This window comes from Ovis aries, chromosome 1 (assembly GCF_016772045.2).
Source record: "Ovis aries strain OAR_USU_Benz2616 breed Rambouillet chromosome 1, ARS-UI_Ramb_v3.0, whole genome shotgun sequence".
Lineage (NCBI taxonomy): Eukaryota > Metazoa > Chordata > Mammalia > Artiodactyla > Bovidae > Ovis > Ovis aries.
The window spans coordinates 274210510-274237326 of NC_056054.1; the positions used below are offsets into that span (position 1 = coordinate 274210510).

General features: G+C 52.9%; 1 protein-coding gene across 1 annotated transcript in view; it reads left to right on the plus strand.

Annotated features, from left to right (window-relative positions):
- The first annotated feature begins 3424 nt into the window (after positions 1-3424).
- GALNT15 (polypeptide N-acetylgalactosaminyltransferase 15) overlaps positions 3425-26817 on the plus strand; it is a 43258-nt gene continuing 19865 nt past the window's right edge. Inside the window, exons 1-3 of the mRNA XM_027961962.3 lie at positions 3425-4486; positions 24560-24729; positions 26521-26725. Of these exons, the coding sequence (XP_027817763.2) occupies positions 3960-4486; positions 24560-24729; positions 26521-26725 (902 nt within the window). The 5' untranslated portion in view covers positions 3425-3959. The remainder of the gene's footprint in view (positions 4487-24559; positions 24730-26520; positions 26726-26817) is intronic.

Sequence of the window (26817 nt, forward strand, 5' to 3'; positions counted from 1 at the left end):
CGACCCCGTGGACTATAGCACACCAGGGTTTCCTGGCCATCATCAACTCCCAGAGCTTGCTCAAACTCACATCCATCAAGTCGGGGACGCCCTCCAACCATCTCATCCTCTGTCATCGCCTTCTCTTGCCTTCAATCTTTCCCAGCATCAGGGTCTTTTTCAATGAGTCAGTTCTTCTCATCAGGAAGCCAAAGTATCAGATTTCGGCTTCAGCATCAGTCCTTCCAATGAATATTCAGGACTGATTTCCTTTAGGATTGACTGGTTGCACTCCTTGCAGTCCAAGGGACCCTCAAGAGTCCTCCAACACCACAGTTCAAAAGCATCAATTCTTCAGCGCTCAGCTTTCTTTATAGTCCAACTCTCACATCCATACATGACTACTGGAGAAACCATAGCTTTGACAGACGACCTTTGTTGGCAAAATAATGTCTCTGTTTTTTAATATGCTGTCTAGGTTGGTCCCTGGGTTGGGAAGATCCCTGGAGAAGGGAAAGGCTACCCACTCCCATATTTAGGCCTGGAGAATTTCATGGTCTGTAAAATCTGCTGCTGCTGTTGCTGCTAAGTCGCTTCAGTCGTGTTGGACTCTGTGCGACCCCATACACAGCAGCCCACCAGGCTCCCCCGTCCCTGGGATTCTGCAGGCAAGAACACTGGAGTGGGTTGCCATTTCCTGTAAAGTCTATGGGGTCGCAAAAAGTCGGACACGGCTGAGCGACTTTCAGTTTCACTTTCTTCCAAGGAGCAAGCATCTTTTAATTACATGGCTGCAGTCACCATCTGCAGTGAGTTTGGAGCCCAAGAAAATAAAGTCTGTCACTGTTTCCATTGTTTCCCCATCTGTTTGCCATGAAGTGATGGGAGTGGATACCATGATCTTAGTTTTTTGAGTCTTGTCTAACTCAGTGAAACTATGAGCCGTGGCATGTAGGGCCACCCAAGACAGGCGGGTCATGGTGGAGAGGTCTGACAGAATGTGTTCCACTGGAGAAGGGAATGGCAAGCCACTTCAGTATTCTTGCCTTGAGAACCCCATGACCAGTACGAAAAGGCGAAAAGATAGGACACTGAAACATAAACTCCTCAGGTCAGTAGGCGCCCAATATGCTACTGGAGGTCAGTGGAGAAATAACTCCAGAAAGAATGAAGGGGTGGAGCCAAAGCAAAAACAACGCCCAGGTGTGGATGTGACTCGTGATGGAAGTAAAGACCGTTGCTGTAAAGAGCAATATTGCATAGGAACCTGGAAAGTTAGGTCCATGAATCAAGGCAAATGGAAGTGGTTAAAAAGGAGATGGCAAGAGTGAACGTCAACATTTTAGGAATCAGTAAACTAAAGTGGACTGGAATGGGTGAATTTAACTCAAATGACCATTGTATCTACTACTGTGGGCAAGAATCCCTTAGAAGAAATGGAGTAGTCATCATAGTCAATAGAGTCCAAAAGGCAGTACTTGGATGCAATCGCAAAAACGACAGAATGATCTCTGTTCATTTCTAAGGCAAACCATTCAATACCACAGAAATCCAAGTCTATCCCCCCACCAGTAATGCTGAAGAAGCTGAAGTTGAATGGTTCTATGAAGACCTACAAGGCCTTCTAGAATTAACACCCCCAAAAGATGTCCTTTTCATCATAGAGGACTGGAATGCCAAAGTAGGAAGTCAAGAGACACCTGGAGTAACAGGCAAGTTCGGCCTTGGAGTACAAAATGAAGCAGGGCAAAAACTAACAGAGCTTTGCCAAGAGAACGCACTGGTCATAGCAAACACTCTTGTCCAACAACACAAGAGAAGACTCTACACATGGACATCACCAGATGGTCAACACCGAAATCAGATTGATTATATTCTTGTTTCCATCACTCCCTCCAAAATCTTTAAAAGCCATATCTGTGCTGCTGGTGTCTGATTTTACATCTTCAAGCCAGACCTGTCCCCCGACCTCCAGGTATATACACCCCCATGTATCCATTCATCTAGCTGCCCACACCTCCCCTTCCTTTAGCTGTCGAGATGCTGTCTTCAATGATACGTGTCCCTCGCTGAGCCACCTTGTTCCTCTGCCCCCCCCCCCCCCCCCCCCCGCCTGCTCCCAGCCTTCCCATCTCCTTCAAGGGCAACTTGATTCCTCCAACTGCCTGGACCCAAAACTTGTAACCATCCTTGACTCATATGTCTCTCACCCACAAATTCACCGACAAATCTTACGAGCTTTTCCTTAAAATACGTGCCCAAGCTGAGCACTCACCTCTGGCTCCAGGGATGCCCTCGTGTCTCGCTGCAGCAACACCTCAGTCGGTCTCCCTGCTTCTGCCCTGCACTCCCACTGTTTACCTTCAGCAGCCAGAGCGGTCCAGTTAGCATCCCAGTCCATGGTGTCTGTCTTCTGCTTACAGCCCTCCAAGGGCTCCCATCTTAGAGGAAAAGCCCAAGTGCCCACAGTGCCCCCCAAGGTCCTAAAAGATGCCCCCCTTACCTCTCTCACCCCATCCCCACCTGCCCACTCTGTTCCAGCCTCGCGGGCCCTCTGCGGGTCCTCAAAAGGCCAGGCAAGCTCTCGCCTTTGCACCTGCTGCTCCTCTCCCTGCACTGAGCTGCCCAGTCCTCCTCCTTCAGCAGAGCTCCTGGGGCCCCTTCCTCACTCCGGGTGGATTGCACACCTCCAGCCCCTGCTCTCCAGCCGCCTGCCTCTGTCTTCGCCTTAGCACTATCGCCATCTCTCCCACTGTAGGTCTCAATCGTGCTTGTCTGTCCCACCAGGCTGTAAGTTCCACAAGACACACATTTTGCTGTTTTATTCGCTGTGATCTCTGCGCCCAGCCCCGGGGATAGTTTCAGCAGACGGTGGAGGCTCATCATTATGTGTGGGTTGAATGAAGGGAGTTGAGAACGGAGGGAGTGTGCCCCTTCTGTTTCAACATCCCTCTCCCTGTCCCCACCTGCTTGGTGGCCGAGGCTGGGCGGGCATTCCGGGGCTCCAGAGGAGCTTGTTATGGGAGCATCTCCACCAGCTCACCTCCCTTTCAGAAGGAGGAGGACGAAGGTCCTCAGGAAGGGAGGGAGGGCCCAGCCTGGCTCTCCCGGGTCACCTATAGGAGACTGAGGGTGCAAACAGCCCCCCAGCTCCCTGTATTTCCGTCCCAGGAACAGCCTTCTGGAAATCAAGAGGGAATCCTCTTTCCCGCCCCTTTGGGTGGGGAGAGAAGCCTTCCTGGGATCAGATGCAGATCGGACCTCCCCGGGGTGTTCCCGCTGGGATTGGTCCCAGCAGCGTCAGTGTTTGTTTTCCCCGGGTCGTGTTCCCGGAAACAGTGAGGGCTTTAGGACCAGGAGCCGGGCGCCTGCCCGCCCGCCGGCCCGCAGCGTCTTGGCCGAGCGCGGAGCGATGTGTGAAAGCGAATTAGCCTGCTCCGGCTTCACATCTGTGGGTCCGACCCGACCTGAAGGGTCCAAAGGAGGACGGGGGTCAGCTCTGCCGGACTGAGACCTCCCGGCTTCCCCCCGCCCCAGACACCCCACAGCAACCTGACCCTTCATGCAAGCGGCGGGGTGCTGGGAGCGAAACACGTGGGACTCGCCCCCTGAGCAGAAAGGAATTATTCTTTCTCCCAAGGAGGAAAAGGGCATCAGGGTTCGATCTGAAGTTCCCCCCTCCCCGGCCCCCCGTGGATGGGCTTTCGGAAGGCAATTAAAGGCATCCGCTCAGAGAGGACCTGGGCTGGAACCTGGGTCGGTGGTTTTCTGATTGTCAGAGGCAACCAGTCTTACACACGCTGCTGGCAAGTGTCAGCTGCGGGGAAAAAAGGACCAGGTTAAGTAAGCTGGCAAAAAAGAAAAAAAAGCTTCCAAGTGGACCCAGGAAGCCAGGTTGCGCTGCCAGCGTGGAGGACCCCGGAGCGGGAGGAGACAGTGAAGTGGCCGATGGCCTGTTGCGTTTGGCAGCTCCGCGCAGCATGCTTGTAAGGAAGCGGCGCAGACACGGACCCTGCCGGCGGCAGGCGCTGCTCGCCCTCCTGGCGCTGGGGTGCGTGCTGCTGATGCTGGGGGCCCTGCACCCGCCCCCGCACGCCCTGCCCCGGGCGCCCCCAGCCCCCCAGGCGGCCGGGCGCAGCCCCCAGGCCGGCTACCGCCTGGACTTTGGGGACCCCCAGGAGTGGCTGCTGGAGTCCGAGGAGGAGGACCAGGAGTACGGCCCCCTGCCGCCCCTCGTCTCCCTGCGGGAGGACCAGCTCCTGGTGGCCGTGGCCTCGCCCAGGGCCGGAAGGAACAGGAGCCGGGGCGGGCGAGGCGGCGGCTACCGGCTCATCCCGCGGCCGCACAAGCAGCAGGACCCGGTGGCCCCGGAGAGGGACTGGGCGGCCGAGGAGGAGGATGGGGAGGACGAAGAGGCGTCCGAAGAGGGGGAGCGGACCGCGCTCAGCCGGGAGGAGGCGCCCAGTGCCCGCAGCCCCCGGCACAGGAGGGGCTCGCGGCATCCGCTGTAAGTGAACCCCGGCCGCCCCTTCCCGGTTCCTGGAGGGGCGCAGACGCTCCGCCCGCCGCCCCCGCTGTGGCAGCGGCGCTTCTCCAGGTGCGGTCCCCGGACCGGTGGCATCACCTGGGAACTTGTTAGAGCCGCAGAGGCAAAAACCCCGGGTGCTGTCCGGCCTTCTGTCTTTAACCAGCCCTCCAGGGGAGACCCACCGTCCTAGAGACGGAGAAGGAGGACTCTTCCCTATCCTTTTTCTTTCCCACCGACCCGGGTTCCAGTCCCTCTGTCTCTGGATCTGCCCGTCAAAGGTATCTCTAACCCCGAGGGGCTTGAGAGCCGACGACGCTTCCAGGACTAAGAGACTCCAGCACATTTTGATATTCTGAATGTTGGGCTTGGTTTTCTTTTGGATGAAAGTAACGACTGCAGTTAATATTTATGTGGATCTTGCTATTGCTTGGCTTTAATCAAAGAGCTTTTCATGTATCGACTGGTAAAGGCCTTACAGCTTAGTGAGACGGGTGCTAGCTCTGCTATCGTGCCTATTTTATAGGTATGAACATGGAGAAGGCAATGGCAGCCCACTCCAGTGCTCTTGCCTGGAAAATCTCATGGACGGAGGAGCCTGGTGGGCTACAGTCCATGGGGTCGCCAAGAGTGGGACACGACTGAGCGACTTCACTTTTTCACTTTCTTGAGGCACAGGGAGGCCAAGTGACTCGTCCACAATCACACAGCTGGGAGGCGCCGAAGCAGGGATTTGCTCCAACCAGCCCGAGCCCCTCCCTACACTATGCCTTGCCCCTTAGTCCACTAGACGAGGTGGACCGTGCAGGATCCAGGAGCTAGAATACTGCGCTGATGCAGTCTGACCTGGCAGGGTGGCTCCATCACCTCTAGGACCACCCCAGGAGGCAGGGTGGGAGATGTGATGACCCACTCAGGGAGACGGTGGGCTCGTTCTGGACGCCCTGCGCTCCCCACCATCCCCAGCATCCAGGGGCAGTGCAGCTGGATAGCTGGGTACTTGGATCCCTTCCTTGTAGGCACGGATCTTCCCGGAGCCCGGAGAGTTTCCCAGGAAGCAAACCCACCCTCCGCGCCTCTGGGTGGGAGGGGCGGAGCGGGCAGCAGGGGGCGGGGCCACGTAGTCCTCGGAGCCTACCGGGCTCCTAGCCCGCAGGGGCGGGCAGATGCGCAGACTCTGGACCTCAGCGCCTCCTTCAGGTCGCAAACCTCCGCCCTGCTGCTTGTCTCCAGGTCTCAACCGAAACAGCTCCTTTCGGGAAACTCCCAGAACCGGCCAGGCCCGCCCTGTCGCCGTTTTGGGCTGCCGGCCGCTCTACTTCATAGCCCTCGCTACAGCTGAGGGTAAATGGTCCTTGATGTTGGTTCATTCAGTGCCTGCTTCCCTTGCCATGCGGTGAGCCTGGAGAAACGATTGCTGAATGAGCCGATACAGCGTCTTCTAATTCTTTGCCGCATCTTTTCATGGGCTTCCCAGATGGCTCAGATGGTAAAGCATCTGCCCGCAATGCGGGAGACCCGGGTTCGATCCCTGGGTTGGGAAGATCTCCTGGAGAAGGAAATGGCAACCCACTCCAGTACTCTTGCCTGGAGAATCCCACGGACGGAGGAGCCTGGTAGGCTACAGTCCATAGCGTTGCAAAGAGTCGGACACGACTGAGCGACTTCACTTCACTTCATTGGCCTAGAGCAAGAATGTTTTACTAACCAGACACACGGCCTCAATCAAGAGTCTGTGACTGTGTGTGTGTGTGTGTGTGTGTGTGTGTGTGTGTGTGTGTGTGTGACTGGGTGTCTGCCTCGTGCAAGGTGAACGCACTGCGTTGTGTGTTGCGTGGCTGCTGTGTTGCGTACTGTGTGCAGTGTTGGTGTGCGCAGCTGCGGGTGCTGTCACGTTTGCGTGTGTGTCTTCAGGGTGGCAGGGTTCGTGTGTGCACACGTCGTGATCGCATGGCGTGTGCACACATCACACATGTATGTGTGACATTGTGTCTCGTGATGTGAGGCTCAGGCTGCATACTTTTGTGGTACGTGTGTCGTGTTGTGACTGTGCTGCACATGTGTGATCCGTGTGGTGTGCTGAGTGCTGTGAAGCGCATGGATGTGGAACGCCGCGTGTCGCGCACGTGGCATGGTGTGCGCCTGCGCTGCGAGGGTGTGCGCGTGTGTGCTGTGGTGGACGGCTCGTTTGGCGTGTCTGTGTGGTCTGTGAGCGTGTCTATTTGTTGTGAGTGTGCTGCTCATGTGTATTGTGTGCGTGTGCTGAGTGTGTTATAAATGTGTTGTGCAAGTGGTGCGTATGTACTTTTGCGGGTGCGTTGTTGGTGTTGTGCTTGTGGCCTAAATGCACTGGTGGGTGTTGTCCGTGTGATTCGCATAGGTGCATGTGTGCACGGGTGTGTGTGCACCACTCCTGGTCAGAGTGACCAGCTGCCTGGGTTTGCTGCACGGTCCTGTCAGGAAGCCGCTCGGTCCCGGGCTCGTCCGTCGGGCTGTCTCCCCTCCCCCAGCAGGGCTCTTTCCGGAGGTGTGGGCGCCCTCTCCCGGCTGCGGTCTGTCCCTGCAGCCGCGAGCTCGGCCCTGGGTCCCCAGCTTCCCCACCCCCCAGGGGCACCCAGGGCGCTAGCGCCTCCCCCTCCTCGCGGGGCTCCCGGATGACAACGGGTTCTCACCCGTTGAGAGGCCCCAACCCCACTTCCCTCCAGGGTGACGGGACTTTAAAACCGGCCCCAAACGCAGTCCTTTAAAGAACAGCCATCTCAGAAGCTCCTCTCCTGTGTGTCTGAGGACACTGTATTCACCAGGTTGCACAAAGCGCACTTCTCAAATTTCATCCGGTGCGCAGATCCCCTGGGCATCCTGTGAAAGTGTGCAGTATGACAGATTTGGCCGGCGGAGGGGAGGGGAGGAAGCGCCAGAGATGCAACATCTCTATCAGGCTCCGGGCTGATCCCAGGACTGCTGGTCCACAGACCACACTCTGGAGCAGCGAGGGGCTTTATCACTGGTTCCCAAATATATGTGCCTGTCAGATTCCTGCAGATTGCTTGTTTAAAAAAGAGATTTTTCAGACACCGTTGCTAAAAACTCTCAGTGGTTCTGAGTTGGAGCCCAGCAATCTGAATTTTTACAAGTTGGTACTAGAGTGCTGGGGGTGACTGTGAAGCTGAATCTGCCTCTGTGTTCTGACACTGAGCTAAATATTGGAGACAGAGTTTGGGGTGAAGTAAACAAGAATAGCTTTATTGCTTTGCCAGGCAAAGGGGACCCCCGCAGGCTAATGCCCTCAAAACTGTGTGTCCCCCAACCTGGATGGGGCATCTAGAAGGTCTATAGTAATGGTTCAAAGAGGGCATGAGCAGCTCAGGGACATTCTTCTAATTGGTTGGTGGTTGGGTTTCCCTGGGGGCTCCGTTGAAGAATCCGCCTGTAATGCGGGAGATCTGGGTTCAATCCCTGGGCTGGGAAGATACCCTGGAGAAGCGGAAGGCTACCCACTCCAGTCCTCTGGCCTGGAGAATTCCATGGACTGTATAGTCCACGGGGTCACAAAGAGTCGGGCACAACTGAGCGACTTTCCCTTTCACTAGATAAGCAGGAGTCAGCATCATTAACGCTCTGGTTCCAACTGGTCTGGGGTCTACATGCTTGTGGGCAGTGAACAGTTAACTTCTCCCGGCTGGAGGGGGTTTCAGTTTCTGCAAAACAGCGCAAAGGTATTGCTGTGTGCATCCCTTGATGGGGACCTGCGACCCTGCCCCAAGGCTCCACTGTTGTTCGTCTTGACTGGTTCGCCCTGCTCTGACGTCCCTCCCTTCTCCCCTAATTGACAGCTTGAATCCGCCCCTTGGCACTCAGGGAAGCCTCGGAGGCTGAATGAAGGCTGCTTCCTGTAATCAGAGGAATGGGGGAGACAGAAAGGCTTCGTGCCCAGGAGGCCCGCAGAGCCCTGCGGGGTGTCAAGTGGAGAGGCAGTGGGGTTCTGGATGTTTCCACAGGGGAAATAGTACTGGGATTGGAAGATAGAGAAGAGAGGCCGAAAGGAATGCAGTCGCTTTCATGGCCCGGGGTTTGTACTTGAACACAAACGGCAGCTCAGCTGTAGCCGGCTCTGCGCTACTTGCTTACGCCGACTTTGTTTATGGTTTGCTCTGGGTTTCCTTGGCTGTGTACCCACCCCATGACTAAACCATACACCCATAGGACAGTGGCCCCGGGGTTGAATTCTGGACACGACCCCTTACTGTGTGACCTTGCGCCATCACTCAACCTCCCTGAGCCTCACTTTCCCCGACTGTGAAGTGGTGATGACGGTAACGCCCTCGCGGAGGCTTGTGATGCAACCGAGACGGCACTTGTGCCAACTACCCCTCGTGTTCAAGTCCAAACGGAAGACGCCCTTGGCGTATTCTCAAGGGTAGGTCCGGGGAGTGAGCTGGAAAGAAGCTTGGAGGGGCACCCGTGGACTGCACACATTGTCCTTTCTCTGACCGGTGAATTATCTTCGGCCCCCTCTGGCTGCCAAATCGTCACAAACTTGGCAGCTCTCGGAATTACCTGGAAAGTCTTAAAAAGGACTCCTGCCCGGGTCCCACTTGCAAGGATTCTTAAATAGGCAGTCTGGGCTGAGGCCTGGGCGTCCCCTGGAGTTGTGACATGTTGTCAAGAAGGAGGGGGTGTGGCTCTCCACAGGGTCAGGTCAGTTTCTGACAGGAAGCCAGACACCGCAGGATGGCTCTGCCAGCCGGGCTGCAAACGAGGGCATCAGTAAATCTGAGGGGGTGGGCCCAGCCCTAGGGCAGATGAGGGGACCACTACTGATTTGGTAGGAGCTGGGAGCAGGGAACAGTCAGTAACTGGGCAGAGATGGGGGCGGGAGCCCAGATAATCCCCCACCTGTAATGAGAGGGAAAACAAGCCCGTGTGTGTGCTGCCTGGCTAGTCAGGTCACAAAGGTACCCTGTGATCACCAAGCCCCCCAAGTCCAGCAAAGCCACGGCCAGGGAGGGCACCTCTCTGCAGCTCCACTCTGGATCCAGCCCCCACAAGGGGCTGCGGTGTAGACTGTGCCGAGTGCCATCCTCTGAGATGGAACACCCAGTACCCGGGGTGCGGGGGTCCTGCCTTGTGGTTTGAGGGTTAGATCAGAAGTGGTCAACCTACATCTTATCTTTTTAAATTACTAGTGAAGGTGAAAGTCGCTCAGTCGTGTCCGACTCTTTGTGACCCCATGGACTATACAGGCCATGGCATTCTCCAGGCCAGAACACTGGAGTGGGTAGCTGTTCCCTTCTCCAGAGGATCTTCCCAACCCAGGGATGGAACCCAGGTCTCCCACATTGCAGGAGGATTCTTTACCAGCTGAGCCACAAGGGAAGCCCAAGAATACTGGAGTGGGTTGCCATTTCCTTCTCCAGGGGATCTTCCCAACCCAGGGTTTGAACCCAGGTCTCCCGCATTGCAGGATTCTTTACCAGCTGAGCCACAAGTGAAAGCTAGTGTTTATTTACTCCAGAGCCACTCAAAGTGTGGGGCTTTAGACCTGCAACATCGGAAATGCAGAGTCTCAGGCCCACTCAGCCCTATTGCTGGAAAATCTGTTTCTAACAAGATTCCCAGGTGATTTATGTTCATGTCAAAGCTTGAGTAACACTGATGAGGGTTACAGTTCACAGCGCTGCCTGCATGTGAGAATCAGCTGGAGGGTTTTATGAATGACCGTGGCCAGCTCCTCCTCCCTGACTAACCAACTGAACACAGCCCACAGGGACTCACTGTCAGAGATTCTCGTGTGCAGCCCTCATTAGCCCAAGGCAAGGGAACCAGGGTCAGAGCAAAGCCAAGGGTGCCTGGGGCCCCTCAGAGGAGGCTGGGAGACTTTGGAGATCCCTCCACAGAGAGAAGAGGGTTGTGGGCACCTTGTGTGGCTTGTCTCCTCCGTGGGCAGTGACAGGCTGGCAGCCTCAGCCTCATATGTAGGCTCAAGCCCGTCCACACCTCTCTCTCATCTGTAAGCTCCTTTGTCTGTCCCTCTAAGGCAGGGGTGCTCAACCCCCAGGCCAGCAACTGGCACCAACCCGTGCCCTGTTAGAAAACCAGGCTGCACAGCAGGAGGTGAGTGGTGGGCAGGTAAGCAAAGCTCCGTCTGTATTTGCAGTGGCCCCGCAGTTCACGTTACCACCTGAGCTGAGCCTCCTGTTAGATCAGCGGCGGCACTAGATTCCCATAAAGTGAAAGTACTGAAAGTGTTAGTCGCTCAGTCGTGTCCGACTCTGTGTGACCCCGTGGACTGTAGCCCACCAGGCTCCTCTGTCCATGGGGATTCTCCAGGCAAGAATACCAGAGTGGGTTGCCATGCCCTTCTCCAGGGGATCTTCCCGACCCAGGGATCGAACCTGAGTCTCCCACATTGCAGGCAGATTCTTTACCATCTGAGCCAGCAGGAAAGCCCTAGATTCTCATAAGTGAAAGTGAAAGTCACTCAGTCATGTCCAACTCTTTGCGACCCCATGGACTATACAGTCCATGGGATTCTCCAGTTCAGAATACTGGAGTGGGTAGCTTTTCCCTTCTCCAGGGGATCTTCCCAACCCAGAGGTTGAACCCAGGTCTCCCGCATTGCAGGCGGATTCTTTACCAGCTGAGACCCCAGGGAAGCCCAGGAACGCTGGAGTGGGTGGCCTCTCCCTTCTCCAGCTAATCATCCTGTCCCAGGTATCGAACCTGGGTCTCCTGCATTGAAGGCGGAGTCGTTACCAACTGATCCATGAAGGAAGCCCTAGATTCTTATAGGAGCACAATAAATGTAATGTTCTTGAATCATCCCCAAACCATCCCCCTCTCCGGTCCATGGAAAAATTGTCTTCCATGAAATCGGCCCCCCTTGCCAAAAAGGTTGGAGACCACTGCTCTAAGGCATCGTCCCCAGTCCGTGTCCCAGCAGCCCTGGCCCCAGGCCTGGCCTGGAAATTGTGGTCTCCACGATGAGCTTCACCAATTAGGGGCACCATGGGCTGAACCCAGGGCTTTTCATAGAATGCATGGCGTCTGTATCATTATCCTGTTCCCAAAGACAGCCAGCCTGTATACCTCTTGAGAGCAAGAACAACATCCACCTTCATTCACTGAATAAATATTTCTTTGTGCCCGCACGCATTCTAAGTCACTTCCGTCAAGTCCAGCTCTGAGTGTTTGGTTAGCGACTATTGAAGGTGGGAAGGTGAGCAAGCCGAGACCCCACCCCTAAGGCGCTTAGGATACCCTGAGGGCTGCAGACAAGCAGCCAGCTGTGGCATGGGGTGGGGTCAGGTCTGAGGGAAGCCCATCTCAGTGGGGGACCTCGACTGATTTGGTAGGAGTTGTGGAGCGACTTAGCACGCACAGGGGTCAGGAACTCCAAACCAGCTTTAGAAAACCCAGCAGAAACCTTTCTACTCTGGCCAGGCAAGGGGAGGGTAGATAAGGGTTTGCGTCACAGCCTGGCCATCTGGTGCGCGGCTGTGGCTCCTTCTTTTCAGAATCAGCCTCCAAATGCATGATCTGAGGTCACGGGGGACCCCAGAGCTGCAGAAAGCCAGGCGGTGCGTCTGTGTGTTAACACAGATCCAGGCTCTTCTGATCTCCGGATGTGAAGTTTGTGTGCACTGAGCAGCTCTCCTGAGCCAGAATGATCCCTTTTAATCCAGGCAGCAGCCCTGGATTAAAGGGAGGGTCTCAGCCTCCCAGTGTTGGCTAATTAGCGGGTATAATAGTGGAGCCAAGATTCAGAGCCACGTTGATTTGGTTCCAAAGCCCTGGGTCCTTCCTTCCTCCCTGCTGCCGCTCAGAAGGTGGACAAGTGAGCTCGGGTGGGCTTTTGGACACTTGTGTGATATCCACACACTGAGAGCATAAAACATGCACCAGGCGTTTGGTTGAAGGACAAAGAAAGCAGCGCCATCACTTAATAAAAGCAAGCGTTTCTTCTGAAAGCGCCTCATCAGACCTGGTCATACCCGAGCATTGCTTCTCAGTGTCCAAGAGCTGTTTCTCTGCCCTGCCTCACCCATCCCCCTGGCAAAGCCGTGGTACAGACAGAGCAAAAAAAAAACCCCACTTGACAGAAAGAACCCCAGTCACCCCAGGAGGGAGGGGACTTGCCCAGGGCCCCTGCATGGACCACTTACCTTTGCTCTCTTGTCTGCCTTCCTACCTACTCTACTCCCTTGATGGACTTGAAGATACATCATGAAATAGAAAATTGCTCCTAACATCCTGTTTAGTCAAGATAAAGGGAAGTGTACTTGGGAAAACCTTCCTTTCTGTTCCTGGTACATGGCAAGCCCCTGCCCTCCTCCAGTCCTTAGCAGAGGCTGTGACATCCTCCAGGAACACAGTTCCCTACCACGAACACCATTCCCCACCAGGCACCTTCCTGACTGTGCCCCACCCACCCTCAGGTCCTGGCCTCAGCTGTTGAATAATTCTTTGGTTTTCTGTTTAATGGGATATAAAGTCCACAACATCAGAGGCTCTCTGAGCTGGGGTTCCCCCAGAGGCAGACCCCAAGGCAAGGATTTGCTTTGTCCATGGTGCCAGGGAGCCCTGCCTGGGGGCTGGGACGGTGAGGCAGAGAACAGGGGACAGCCGACAAAAAGCGGTTTTGCAGGCGGTTTCCTCTGTGGGCAGCTGAGGCTCAGCCCTGAGGGGGCAGCTGGTGACGGCAGTTGCTGCCCCTCGCCTAGGGTCTGGGCTGCTGGATTTTAATGCACCGACTCCTTTCAGGCGCCGACTGCAGGCAACTCCCGGGGCTGGAGGAGGTGACTCTGCAGCTCTTCAGGCACTGGTGCGTAAGGGGAACATCTCTGGCCATCAGAGAAAACCGCCAGACGGTTAAAAGTCAAGCTGCGCTGTACTCTAGGATATCCCCCAGGGGATATGGGCGGGAGCGTCACACAACTCTGCTTCAAGGCTTTTATCTACGATGAGTCCCCTACATGTGAACAAGTTCTGTTCCAAGAGCACATTTCCAAGTCCAATTTGTTCGCAAGTCCAACAAAGTTAGCCTAGGTACCCAGCAAACACAGTGGGCTACATAGAACTGTTCAGTTCAGTTCAGTCACTCAGTCGTGTCCGACTCTTTGCAACCCCCTGGACTGCAGCATGCCAGGCCTCCCTGTCCATCACCAACTCCCGGAGCTTACTCAAACTCATGTCCATCGAGTTGGTGATGACATCCAATGAGGATGAAATGGTTGGATGGCATCACCAACTCAATAGTACTGTACTGTAACAGGTTTATAATACTTTTCACACAAATGATACATTTAAAAAATCACAAAAAGTAAAGAAATCGTCTCTAATCTTACCGGGCAGTACCTTGAGTGGTACAGTAGTCCAGTACAACAGCTGGCACACAGGGGCTGGCGTTGGGTGAACGGGCAAGAAGAGTTGCTGAATGGAGGAAACAGACGGGGCAGGAGGCGGCAGAGCTGAAGGTCGTCAGCCTTGGGAGATGGAGGGCGAGCTGCAGGGTCACTCGCCCACGATGCTGATGGCACAGGGTTCCCTGCTGGAATCAGATGCACACTCCCATCTTGGAAAGTCTGCAACTTGAAGACTCATATGGAGGGGACTTATGAATTTAATCCACCTCCCAGTCCTTATACGTAGTAGGTTGTCAGTCAACAACTGTTATATGACTGGATAGAAAATGGAAAGTTGAGATCAAAGAGAAAATTAGAGTGAAAATAGGCAGTCAATGACTAGGGAAGTGAAAGCCGCTCAGTCGCTTCCGACTCTTTACAACCCCAGGGACCATACAGTCCCATGGAATTCTTCAGGCCAGAATACTGGAGTGGGTAGATGTTCCCTTCTCCAGGGGATCTTCCCAACCCTAACCAGCTGAGTCACCATTTTCTTACTCTGAGCTTCCTGGCGGCCAAAGTGAAACAGGAAACACCGTAAATATCGAGACCCTTGTTGCTCAGGAGAAGGACACACATCATGTCCTCAAAGGAGGAAAGGATTTTCCTGGCACTTCTGTCTTGAGAAAATTTCCCCCAGAGTTGTGTGGAGGGGACAGAAGAAAGTGCTGGAGGAGACCACGCCTCCACAGGTGTTACGGAGACCATGATGCAAAGCAGTTGTCATGAAAAGCTTTTTCACTGTTGCAAGACTCCACAGAAGCAAGTTTCTAAGGCAGCCAAGACAGTGGGATCAAAGGAAGTTGATTTCTGAGGACTTTACTAAATCAGTGTAGACAGCCCGGAGCATTTGATGATACAAGTGGATTATATGTTCTTCAAATAATCCCCTCCCATCACAGTCACTGGAACGAACACGAGCTTTCTAACTGAATTCACAACGTTCTGTTAGCACTTCAGTCCAAGATGCCAGTATACGTATACTGGTCAAGAGCGCAAGGTGTAGAGAGTCACACTGACCATCAGCTATTTGCTGTGCGTGCAGGCATGCTAAGGCACTTCAGTTGTGCCTGACGCTTTGCAACCCCAGGGACTGTAGCCCACCAGGCTCCTCTGTCCATGCGATTCTCCAGGCAAGAGTACTGGAATGGGTTGCCATGCCCTCCCTCGAGGGATCTTCTTGACGCAGGGATCAAACCAGAGTCTCCTGCAGCTCCTGCACTGCAGGCAATTTCTTTACTGCTGAGCCACCGAGGAAGCCCCATTTGCTGCGCAACTGTATGTAAGCAGGTCACTTAAGCCCTTTGGGTTCTAGTTTCCTCATCTTCAGAATGGACTGCCTATGTCTTACCTAGAGATACATACACACCACCTCAGAATTTAGTGACTTAAAAGATAAGTAAATTGGCCTTCATAAAATTTTTAACTGTTTTTCAAGAAAGTAAAAAGACAGCCCAGAAATGGTAGAAAGTATTTGCAAATCATGTATCTGATTAGGAACTTGCCTCAGAATGTATAAATACCCCTTACAATAAAAATAAAAAGATATCCTACTTAAAAATAGGCAAAGGATTTGAATAGACATTTCTCCAAATAATACATAGGAAATTACCAAAAATCACAGGAGCTGATGCTCAAATCATTAGTCAGTGGAGAAATGCAAATTAGAACCACAGTGAGGCACTGTTTCATCCCCACTGAAATGACAATTAAAAACAAAAGACAATAGCAAGTGATGACAAGGCTGTGACAAAATTGCTGGAATACAAAATGGTGCAGCTGTTGGAATACAGTTTGGCAGTTCCTCAAAATATCAAACATTCATTTACCACATAGCTCAACAAGGCCAGTTCTAGGTATATACCCAAGAGAATTGGAAACACATGTTCACATGAAAATTACACATGAATGGTCATAGCAGCACCACTCATAATAACCAAAAATGGAAACACTCAAATGTCCATCAACTGATGAATGGATACAGTGAGGTCTGCTCAAACAACGGAACAACATTCGCCGGTGGAGAGGAGTGAAGTACGGATACACGCTTCAACACAGCGAACCTTGAAAACGCTGTGCAAAGGGAAGGAAGCCAGGCACAAAAGGCCGCAGATCATATGATTCCATTTACATGAGGTTTTTAATCTTCCCGTAGTCCTTAACGGCCACTGTACATCTTATCCTCATTTTATGGATGAAGAAGCTGAGGTAGTCAGGCTCTTGGAAGGTTTACGGGAATCAATAATAAACAGCCTGTACTGGAAGGTTACTTATGAGTAGGGCACTGGTCTAAGCACTTTATATGAATTCACTGATTTGCTCCTTCCAACAAACCCATTTTGCAGATTAAAAAATTGAGAGTAAACTGCATGCTTGAAAAGGACTTATTGGAATCAAGGAGATTCTGAAAAACAAGCATTGGTTACTACAGAAGTGACTGGGCCTGTGGATTTGGAAACTGTTGAAAGAAAGGATGGCTATTAGTAAGCACAGATCTCTCGTCCAAGTCACAGAAGGACAGCTCTGGGATTTGAATTCAGTGTCAAAGTCTGATATGCACTCTTCCTAAGCATCACCAACTTGATGGATATGCGTCTGAGTGAGCTCCAGGAGTTGATGGACAGGGAAGCCTGGCATGCTGTATTCCATGGGGTCTGAGCGTCTGAACTGAACTGAACTTCCCAAGGTTCCCTCAACTGTCAGGGTGTTGGAGCTCTCAGGGAATCCCCTCCCACACCCCCCTCTGCCCCTGTGCCACCACATGGCCCCGTCTGGCCCCCTCCACGAGACGTGGTGCTGCCCAGAGGCCGATGAGGCCATCGCTGCAGTGATGACCTTGGACCCCAGCAGCCCAGGCATGTATCCGGAGCCTCTTCCTTCCACAGGGGTCTGCACAGCCTGCCCAGCCCATAGACCCCTGTTCTTGTTCACTCCACCCCCCAGAAGCAAAAGAATCAATCCTGGCTCCTCTGAAGAGCATCTTGCAGGCCCTGAGACACAGGCCTGACCGAAGCTGTCTCTGCTATTTTGTGCTGCTCTCAGAGCCTCGGTGGGAGAGTTAGCCTGCCCCCAGGAGCCCACGCCGGTCCTCCTGGGAGCACCACATTGCCACCGTGGTTATTTTCAGCTCGCAGCCCCGGCAGCTCTGTGGTTGCCTGAAGAGGTATTCCAGAGCCACCTGCTTATGTCCTGAGGACGTGTGAGCCTCTTTCCCTGAAGCACGTGGAGGGTCCTCTCTGAGCTGCTGCCAGACACCCGCCTCCACGGCTCAGGGAGCCCCCAACCCCTTAGCCTTGAAGAGTTGCCAAAGCTCGCTTGCTTTTCAAAGTCCTCGAAGCCGGTTGAGTTCATCCCAGCCACGCACCTTCCCTGTCATCTCTTCACCCCTCTCTCTCACCAGGAAGACAGAACACAGTCCTCTCTACCTGTAAAATCTAGAAAACTCTGGACAGGACGTGGAGGGAGAGGAGGACAGGCCTATGAGACTGTCTTCTAAAACCCCGCTCCCCTGTTTTGCCCTCATCCCTTCTCCCTGTTCTATGCAAAGGGCTCTCTGAAGAGTCAAGAGCACAGCATTTCAAGGCTTGCAGGAGCCTTTGGGGTCCATCCTGCAGTAATGATATCTTCTGAAGGAGGCCGTGAATGCAGAGCGCTCGCTCAGGGCCAGCACTGTTGCAGGAAGGGGGACCCCTTCCAGGGCCCGAAACTGGGCTCTTGTCTAACACTCGGAAATGAACTGTCCGAGGAGACACGTGTGCTGACAAAGCAAGAGATTTTACTGGGAAAGGGCGCCCGGGTGGAGAGCAGCAGGGTGACGGAACCCAGGAGAACTGCTCTGCCGCGTGGCTCGCAGTCTCAGGTTTTATGGTGATGGGAGTAGTTTCTGGGTGGTCTTTGACCAATCATTCTAATTCGGATTCTTTCCTGGTGGCGCACGCATCGCTCAGCCAAGATGGATGCTAGCCAGAGGGATTCTGGGAAGTGGACGGACACGCGGTGTCTCCTTTAGACCTTTTCCGAGCTCTTCCGGTTGGTGGTGGCTGATTAGTTCCGTATTCCTTACCAGGATCTCCTGTCATAAAACAGCTCATGCAAATAGTTACTATGGTGCCGGGCCAGGGTGGGCGGTTTCAATCAGTATGCTTCCCCTAACAGCTCCATTCTTTTTCTTTTTTTAAATTGGAGTCTAGTTGCCTTACAATGTTGCGTTGGTTTCTGCCGCACAGCAAAGTGAATCAGCTATGAGTTGAGTAAGTGAGTGAGTGAAAGTCGCTCAGTTGTGTCTGACTCCTTGCGACCCCATGGGCTATACAGTCCCTGGAATTCTCCAGGCCAGAATACTGGAACGGGTAGCCTGTCCCTTCTCCAGGGGATCTTTCCAACCCAGGAATCAAACCCAGGTCTCCTGCATTGCAGGCGGATTCTTTACCAACTGAGCTATCAGGGAAGCCCTCTCTCCAGAGGATCTTTCCAGCCCCGGGATCGAACCCAGATCTCTCACATTGCAGGCGGATTCTTTACCAGCTGAACCACAAGGGTAGCCCAAGCTGTGGCTCAGCTGGTAGAGAATCTGCCCGCGATGCAGGAGACCTGGGTTTGATCCCTGGCTTGGGAAGATCCCCTGGAGAAGGGCAAGGCCACCCACTCCAGTGTTCTTGCCTGGAGAACTCCATGGACTGCATAGTGCGTGGGGTTGCAAAAAGTGGACACAGCTGAGCACCTTTCAGTTGTTCGATTTCACCACAAGGACACGTGTGCACACAGGTGCACACCCACACACGCACATACACGCGCACACGTGCATTGTTTCCTATCCTCATATTCCATGGACTGGGGATAGAGCAAGGGGTCACTCCCTTGGGATGCTATGGCTGTGTTCTGAGGTGATGGACTTCAGTCCCTCTGAATCTACACCCGTGGGAACCCCATATGCAATCCTCTTTGTTCCCAACTCCTCTCCTATCTGACTCAGAAAACAGCCATCATGCAAGCAACTGCCCAAATAATGTTGTGGGGTTTTTCTGCACCCACTGAGTTCACTGAGCTAAGACTTCTTTTCAGTAGCCATCAGAAGCCCGTTTCTGGGACCCTTGGGTTTGCCAATCCTGGTATTGTTCCACTTCCAATGTGTTATTTGAATAGCCCTGAAATCAAGCTGCAATCATATATAGTTCACTATTTTGTTCATCTCGGGGATGCTTCTAAGAATACTGTCATCTCTTTAAGAGGGCCTTCTTTCTAGAGTCCACAGGAATTTCTCCTTTTAAAATTCTACTTATTTGGTTATTGCTGTGGCTGGGTCTTCACGGCAGTGCAGGCTTGTCTCTAGTTGCCATGAGCGGGCGCCACTCTCTAGGAGCAGTGAGTGGGTTTCTCTTGCAGTGGCTTCCCTTGCTGTGGGTCCCGGGCTCTAGAGCACAGCTCAATAGTCGTGGCCCTTGGGCTTAGCTGGGCTTCCCTTGTGGCTCAGTTGGTAAAGAACCCTCCTGCAATGCAGGAGACCCCAGTTAGTTGCTCCACAGCGTGCGGGATCTTCCTGGATCAGGAATTGAACCTGTGTCTCCTGGACTGAGCCAGGAGATTCTTTACCACTGAGCCAGCAGAGAAGCCCTACAGTCCATCAGAATTTCTTTTACAAATCAGTGCTATATTTAGAAACAGGTGAAATCTAAATAAGGTCTGTATGTGACTTAACAGTATTGAACCATGTCAGATTCCTGGTTTTGATAGTTGTGGGTGGTGGTGTTCAATGCTCTCCCTGGGTGGAGCTGGGTGAAGATAACATAGGAATTCTCTGTACTACTTTTGCAACTTCTTGTGGGTCTTAAATGATTTCAAATGGAAAAGTTATCAATTGTATAAAAAAAAAAGTCTACCTGGTATGTAGCTTTTCTGACGGTAACAATCCCATTTTACTTTGGGTTCCAGGAAGCTTAGAGTCAAATTTTAAATTCTCTCTAGAAATACCAAGGCTCTTTTGACCTACACATGTACATCCTTTTCCAAATGTTGACTTTCCACTTGTCAACTAAAGAAAAAGGCACAACCTAAGCGTTGAGAGGTGTGTTTTATTTGGGAACCTTACTGAGAACTGTAACCGGAGAGACATCAACTCAGACAGCTGAGGAACTGCTCCCCAGAAGTAAGAGAGGAGCCAGATTTATAGGAGCTTTTGCTGGAAAAAAAGAAAAGCAAATAAACCATGGAGTCAACATCGAATGGAGTCGAACATCAAAAGATTACTGCTAATCACAAAAAAACAGACATCTGGAGTTAGTGATCTTAGTGCTTTGCTCTGTGTGGGAAGATGCGAGAATCTGGGCTCACTGGAACCATTTCTTAGATGCTCATCTTCAGTAGCCTGTTCTCCTCTATCCTGAATCCCCTCGGGGTACACGGAGAGGTGGGGGCGGGGGAGGAGCGGCCCTGTCTGATGGCTGCAACAGTCTTTTTTTACGGGACCAGAAGGCAGCATTCTTTTTAGGCTTTTTTAAAAAAATCATTATTTTGTTGTGCATACTTCTTTGGAGTGACTTTGAATCAGTTCAGTTCATTTCAGTCGCTCAGTCGTGTTCGACTCTTTGCAACCCCTTAGGCTGAACCACGCCAGGCCTCCCTGTCCATCACCGACTCCCGGAGTTTACTCAAGTCCATTGAGTCGGTGATGCCATTGAACCATCTCATCCTCTGTTGTCCCCTTCTCCCACCTTCAATCTTTCCCAGCATCAGGGTCTTTTCCAATGAGTCAGTTCTTCACATCAGGTGGCCAAAGTATTGGAGTTTCCACTTCAGCATCAGTCCTTCCAATGAATATTCAGGACTGATTTCCTTTAGGATGGACTGGTTGGACCTCCTTGCAGTCCAAGGGACTCTCAAGAGTCTTCTCCAACACCACAGTTCAAAAGCATCAATTCTTTGGCGCTCAGCCTTCTTCACAGTCCAACTCTCACATCCATACATGACCACTGGAAAAACCATAGCTTTGACTAGACGGACCTTTGTTGGCAAAGTAATGTCTCTGCTTTTGAATATGCTATCTAGGTTGGTCATAACTTTTCTTCCAAGGAACAAATGTCTTTTACTTTCATGGCTACAGTCACCATCTGCAGTGATTTTGGAGCCCAAAATAAAGTCTGTCACTGTTTCCATTGTTTCTCCATCTATTTCCCATGAAGTGATGGGACCGGATGCCATGATCTTACTTTTCTGAATGTTGAGCTTTAAGCCAGCTTTTTCACTCTCCTCTTTCACTTTCACCGAGAGGCTCTTTAGTTCATCTTCGTTTTCTGCCATAAGGGTGGTGTCATCTGTATATCTGAGGTTATTGATATTTCTCCAGGCAATCTTGATTCCAGCTTGTGCTTCTTCCAGCCCAGCGTTTCTCATGATGTATTCTGCATATAAGTTAAATAAGCAGGGTGACAATATACAGCCTTGACATACTCTTTTCCCAGTTTGGAGTGACTTTGAGTACTTTATGAAAAGAAATCGTGTATAAATACAGAAACAATATTACAGTTGTCACAGCCAGCTTACGAGACGTTCGCGTGCTTTGTTGCTTCATCATCTAAGGTTTCTGTTTTACCTTTATTTGAAAGCACTCACCTAGAACCGATCCCTCACCATGTAGCATCTTTCCCAGAGAGTCACAGGTGAGTTTCCGGTGCATTGAGAGCTCCAGCTTCAGCTGGGACACATCCAGCAGAGGGGTGTCCAGCTGGTGAGCAGCTAGGCTGATCCCCAGGCCAGCACAGATGCCTCTAGATGTTAGAAGTCTGAGGTCCTTGAGACAACCCCAGTTCAAATGCAAATGCCTCTCTGAGGACAGATGGGTGGTTTCAGCAGCTACAACCTGGAAAGGCGTGCTCTAGCAGTGCATTTTTTAAAAGTGCCTTTGTGGACAGGTGCGAACTGCATGCTGCTTTATGGGTCAGGCTGTTATTAGAGTCCATTCCACTGTGGATTCACTCAGAATCCTCACAGACCCCATGCTCAGCAAACATAAAGCAGAGCATTCTCTTCACCTGGAGAGGAAGGTGGGAACCTGTTAGTCTCCCAGCAGAGATCACACCATCACACCATCACACACACACACACACGCCCATTGGTCCAGTCACAAACCAGCAAAAGGGAAAGGGTGTGACTGCTGTGAAAGTATAATATCCAGCTCTGCCAATCACTGATCATGTGGCTTTGATGAGCCTTGTTCCCTCTGAGCCTCAGTTTCTTCATCTGTAAAGTGGGGTGAGGTGGTTCAAGCCACACACTCAACAGGCAGTAATGTGCATAAAGGGCTTGACATAGCATCTGGCATGTTGTTACTGCTCCCAAAGTTTCAATCCTTGCCCCTTCTTCAATAATAATTACAATATTAATCAGAATAATAATTAGCATGTAGAGAGCTCTGATCAAGATGGCAGAGTAGAAGAGCGTGGAACTCACTTCCTTCTACAAATACACCAAAAACGCATCTACAGGTGGGGCAGTTCTCACAGAGCACCTCCCGGGCCGTAACAGAAGACCTCAAACTCCTGAAAGGACAAGAAAGGTTTCTATGCAACTGGGCAGGATGAAAGGGGAAAGGCAGGTAAGTGGGACAGTTCCTGGGTCTCTGTGACGGAGCTGAAAAGAGGAAATGTTCCTGAACCCTGGGAAGCCCCTTCACTAGTGGGGAGCTCAGAAACGGAGCTTCAGAGGCTCAGAGGCGAGCCCAGCCACCAGCCCACGGCAGACAGAGCAGAGAGGCCTGCACAGATGGTCCAGCCACCAGGCTGGGCACCCAGCCTGAGACACAGGTCTGCTGCTATGGACTGGGGCTGGGTGCTGAGACTCGGAGTTCAGAGGCCTGGCCTGGGGAGAGGACTGGAGTTGGCTGCTGGGAGGCAGCCTGAAGGGCCTGGAGCATGACCCAGCTCACCAAGGGGTGTTCTTGGAAGAAGCTCAGCCCTCCACAGTAGCAACGCACATTGCTAAATAGCGCACCAAGGGCAGGGCCACTATAGCAGCTGCTGTGTCCGCGCACTGACCCCTACCTCTGTGGGCTCCTAGAGAGTGCCTGACCCCTACCTCCGCGGGCTCATAGAGAGTGCCCCCAGCCACAGCTCAGGGGCTCAGTAGCAGATGGCACAGGCTGCCCACACACAGGAGGGTGGATGAAACCACAGCTGAGCCCCAGGGGCCACACTGCCTGGGAAACAGGGCTGAAGCTTTTCTCCCTGCGGTTGTGTGAACCATGGATTTACACCCCTGCCCCTGGCTTTGTAAAGTCAGCACCTGTGTGTCATCTGACAGACACAGATCTACACCAAGACAGATGAGAATTAAAATGGCAAAAGTTAAAGAGGATGACAAGGGGACCCCATAAGGCCATCAGCTGATTTCTCTACAGAAAAGTCGCAGGCCACAGGGGAGTGGCAAGATATATACAAAGTCCTGAAAGGGAAAAAGTTGCAATTAGGATACTCTACCCAGCAAGATTATCATTTGGAACAGAGGGAGAAGAAAGAATGTCTCAGACAAGCAAGAACGAAAAGAACAGAGCAATACTAAACCTACCCTAAAGGAAATATTGCAAGGTCTTCTCTAAATAGAAAATAAGTAAGAATCTATAGGAAAGAGAAAATTACAGTTGGAAGGTAAATCATGTAAATAAACCAGTACCCAGATTTAAAAAAAACAAACAAGAATTTTTCTGTGAAAGTGATGACAACCACAATGAACAGCAAAAAGATGAACCTGAAGATGTAAAAGCATCAAATCATCAAAATCGTAAAATGTGGGGGATGACTGAGAACATACAGTTCTTTTTTCTAGAATGGGTTTGAACCTGTGTGACTACCAGTCTAACAGAAGAAGATGTAGGAAGGGATTAATGCATTTGAAAAACAGAGTGATCACAAACCTGAAACATACAGCAGATTCGCAAAAACCAAGAAGCAAAGATCATGAGCTTAATACAAAAGAGAATCAGCCAGCCGCAGAATGGAAAAGGACAAGGAAGAGATGCAAAATCAATGGGAAACCAAGTTTAAAAAGACAATAAATACAGTAATTACTTTAAAAGTCAGTGGGCTAACTGTGCCTCTAAGTGTGCTGCGCCTGAAAGATATAGAGTGGCAGAGTCGGTTAAAAAACCAAAACAAGAGCCCATGATAACGCTGCCTGCAGGAGACCCACTTCAGGGCAAGGGACACACGTGGAGTGAAGTAAGAGTCACCGTGTAGAGTGTGTCAGACGCTACGCTAGACTGTAAGAATACAAAAGTAAAGAATCAGCGTCCCTGCTCTTAAACAGATGATCTTTCCTGTTGACAGGACACTTCTGTGTATCTCGTCCTGTTAAGGCCTCACCCCAGCTCTCAGAGGTGGGTGATCTTGTCATTCATTCCCATTTCACAGACCAGGCCAGTCTGCTGAGGATGGTGGTGACACCTCTCGGCTGCTAGGGAAGGATAAACACTGCAAAGCGGTTCTCGGAGTCCGAGGCCTGGGAGACAGGGGACAGCACGTCTGTGAGGGCGTCATGGGTTCTCTTTAGTGGAGATTCTGAGACAACCCAGGGTGAGAGCCGTCGAGTTGGGAGGAGAGCCACTGGCTAGAGCCGCCCGGCTGGGGCTCCCCTTCCCCTCACGCCCCGCCTCTCCTCCCCGCAGGTGCCTGCAGCAGCCACCGCTCGCGGACAGCCTGCCCACCGCCAGCGTCGTCCTCTGCTTCCACGACGAGGCCTGGGCCACCCTCCTGAGGACCGTGCACAGCATCCTGGATACGGCGCCCAGGGCCTTCCTGAAGGAGATCGTCCTGGTGGACGACCTCAGCCAGCAAGGTGGCTGCGGGCTTCCTGAAGGCCCTCTCGGGAGGGCGTGGACCCTGGGGGGGCCCCGTGCACAGACTGGGGTTTGGAGCCTGTGTAGGCGGGAGGCCCCGAAGCGGTCCCGCAGACGGGGATTCGGGTGCAGGAGACTCATCCGGGAAGAGCCCCAGAGGCTCTGCCCCCTGTGACACCCACAGGGTGTGACGCTGGCTGCAGGCGCGGAACCAGCAGCTGGAGGGTGACTGCGCTGCCCTCTCGTTGTTGGCTTTTTTGACCGCACTGCATGGCGTGTGGGATCTTAGTCCTGCGTCCCTATATTGGAAGTGTGGGGTCCTAACCACTGGACCGCCAGGGAGATCCCTTGTACTGACCTTTTCCGTAAGGCACTTGAGCACTGGAGCATCTGCAGATTCGGTGTCTGCGGTGGGTGGGGGGGCTCCTGGAGCCAACGCCCGCACCCCGACTCTGAAGGGTGACTGTCCGCTGGGCTCTCCATCTCTGCTAGTTTGCTCATCTGGGCGCACTCACACCTGTCCATCTGCACAGTTTTTCTGATCTTGAATATACTGTGCTGTGCTTAGTCACTCAGTCACGTCCCGCTGTTTGCAACCCCGTGGACTGCAGCCCACCAGGCTCCTCCGTCCATGGGATTCTCCAGGCAAGAATACTAGAGTGGGTTGCCATGTCCTCCTCCAGGGGATCTTCCCAACCCAGGGATGGAACCCAGGTCTTCCGAATTGCAGGCGGATTCTTTATCAGCTGAGCCGCCAGGGAAGCCCAAGAATCCTGGAGTGGGTAGCCTATCCCTTCTCCAGAGGATCCTCCCCACCTAGGAACCGAACCTGATCTTGAATGCAAAGCCTAAAAAGCCTCTCTCAACCTGTATCCTCCGTAGGACTGTCATTCCTGAAGAGCGTGTAGACTTTTGATCTCAGTCTCTAGCCTCCCATTTTCTCTCCATTGCTCAGTCCCCTACCACTGTGGTAAGACCTCTCTGGCCGGTGCCACCCTCCTGGGGGCCACCTATAATGGACCCTCTGTCTTTGACTGCCTTGACCCCTGTGTCTTAGTCAGGTACCCTAGAAGCAGAGCCTGAGATGGGGACTCATGTGTATGTTATTGGGGCAGGGCGGTGCTCTCAGGGGAACACTCTAGGGGAGCGGGGAAGCCTGGAGGAGGCAGAAAAAGTCGAGCTAAGGTGCGGTGTCAGGGGAAGGTCAGCCACGGCCCGTTCCCAGGTGCACCTCAGCATCTGTCTTGCCTTGAGGCAAACAGTGGGCTTGATATTTTCAGGCAGCGGTCAGTCATTGCCAATCCACCCATCACCCACCTGCAGTGAGGGGTAGCATTCTGCCCAACTCCCTGCTATTTGCAGGAGAGGCGGCTCTGGTCCCCTGGGTTCTGGTCCCCTGGGGCACATCTGCAGGGAAGGATGGGGACTTCAGTTGGTGGCCAACTCCCGGCAGCTGGGCACCTGCAAACCAAACCAGCAAGAGGGTCCCAGCGGAGCGGGGCGCCAGCAACGTCTGCTCCAGCCTCGCTGCTGCCTGTGGAGAATGTGAACACGTCCTCTTCTCTCCTAACTTCAAGACGCCATGTCTCCCGGTTTTTACCAGAGGGAACCCCAATCCACCCAAAGGAACTAGGCATCTCGCATCTTAGTGACAACCACCCCGTAATGTAGGCAATGCTCGCCACCGCTCCCAAGAGGGGCCTGTTAGCAATGATCCTAGTGATGGTCATCGCACCCTCGAGGGCTGTGGCATCCTGTGACCTCACTGACCGCCCCCCTGTTGATTCCAGGACAACTCAAGATGGCTCTCAGCGAGCACGTGGCCCGGTTGGAGGGTGTGAAGTTGCTCAGGAGCACCAGGAGGCTGGGCGCCAGTGGAGCCCGGATGCTGGGGGCCGCCAGGGCCACCGGGGACGTGCTGGTCTTCATGGATGCCCACTGCGAGTGCCAGCCGGGCTGGCTGGAGCCCCTCCTGGCCAGAATAGCTGGTGACAGGTAACTCACCCCCGGAGGCTGTAAAGCAGGAGGCAGGAGAGGGAGAGATGGTCTACGGCCTCAGCCACTCACAGAACACACCCCACCTCCCC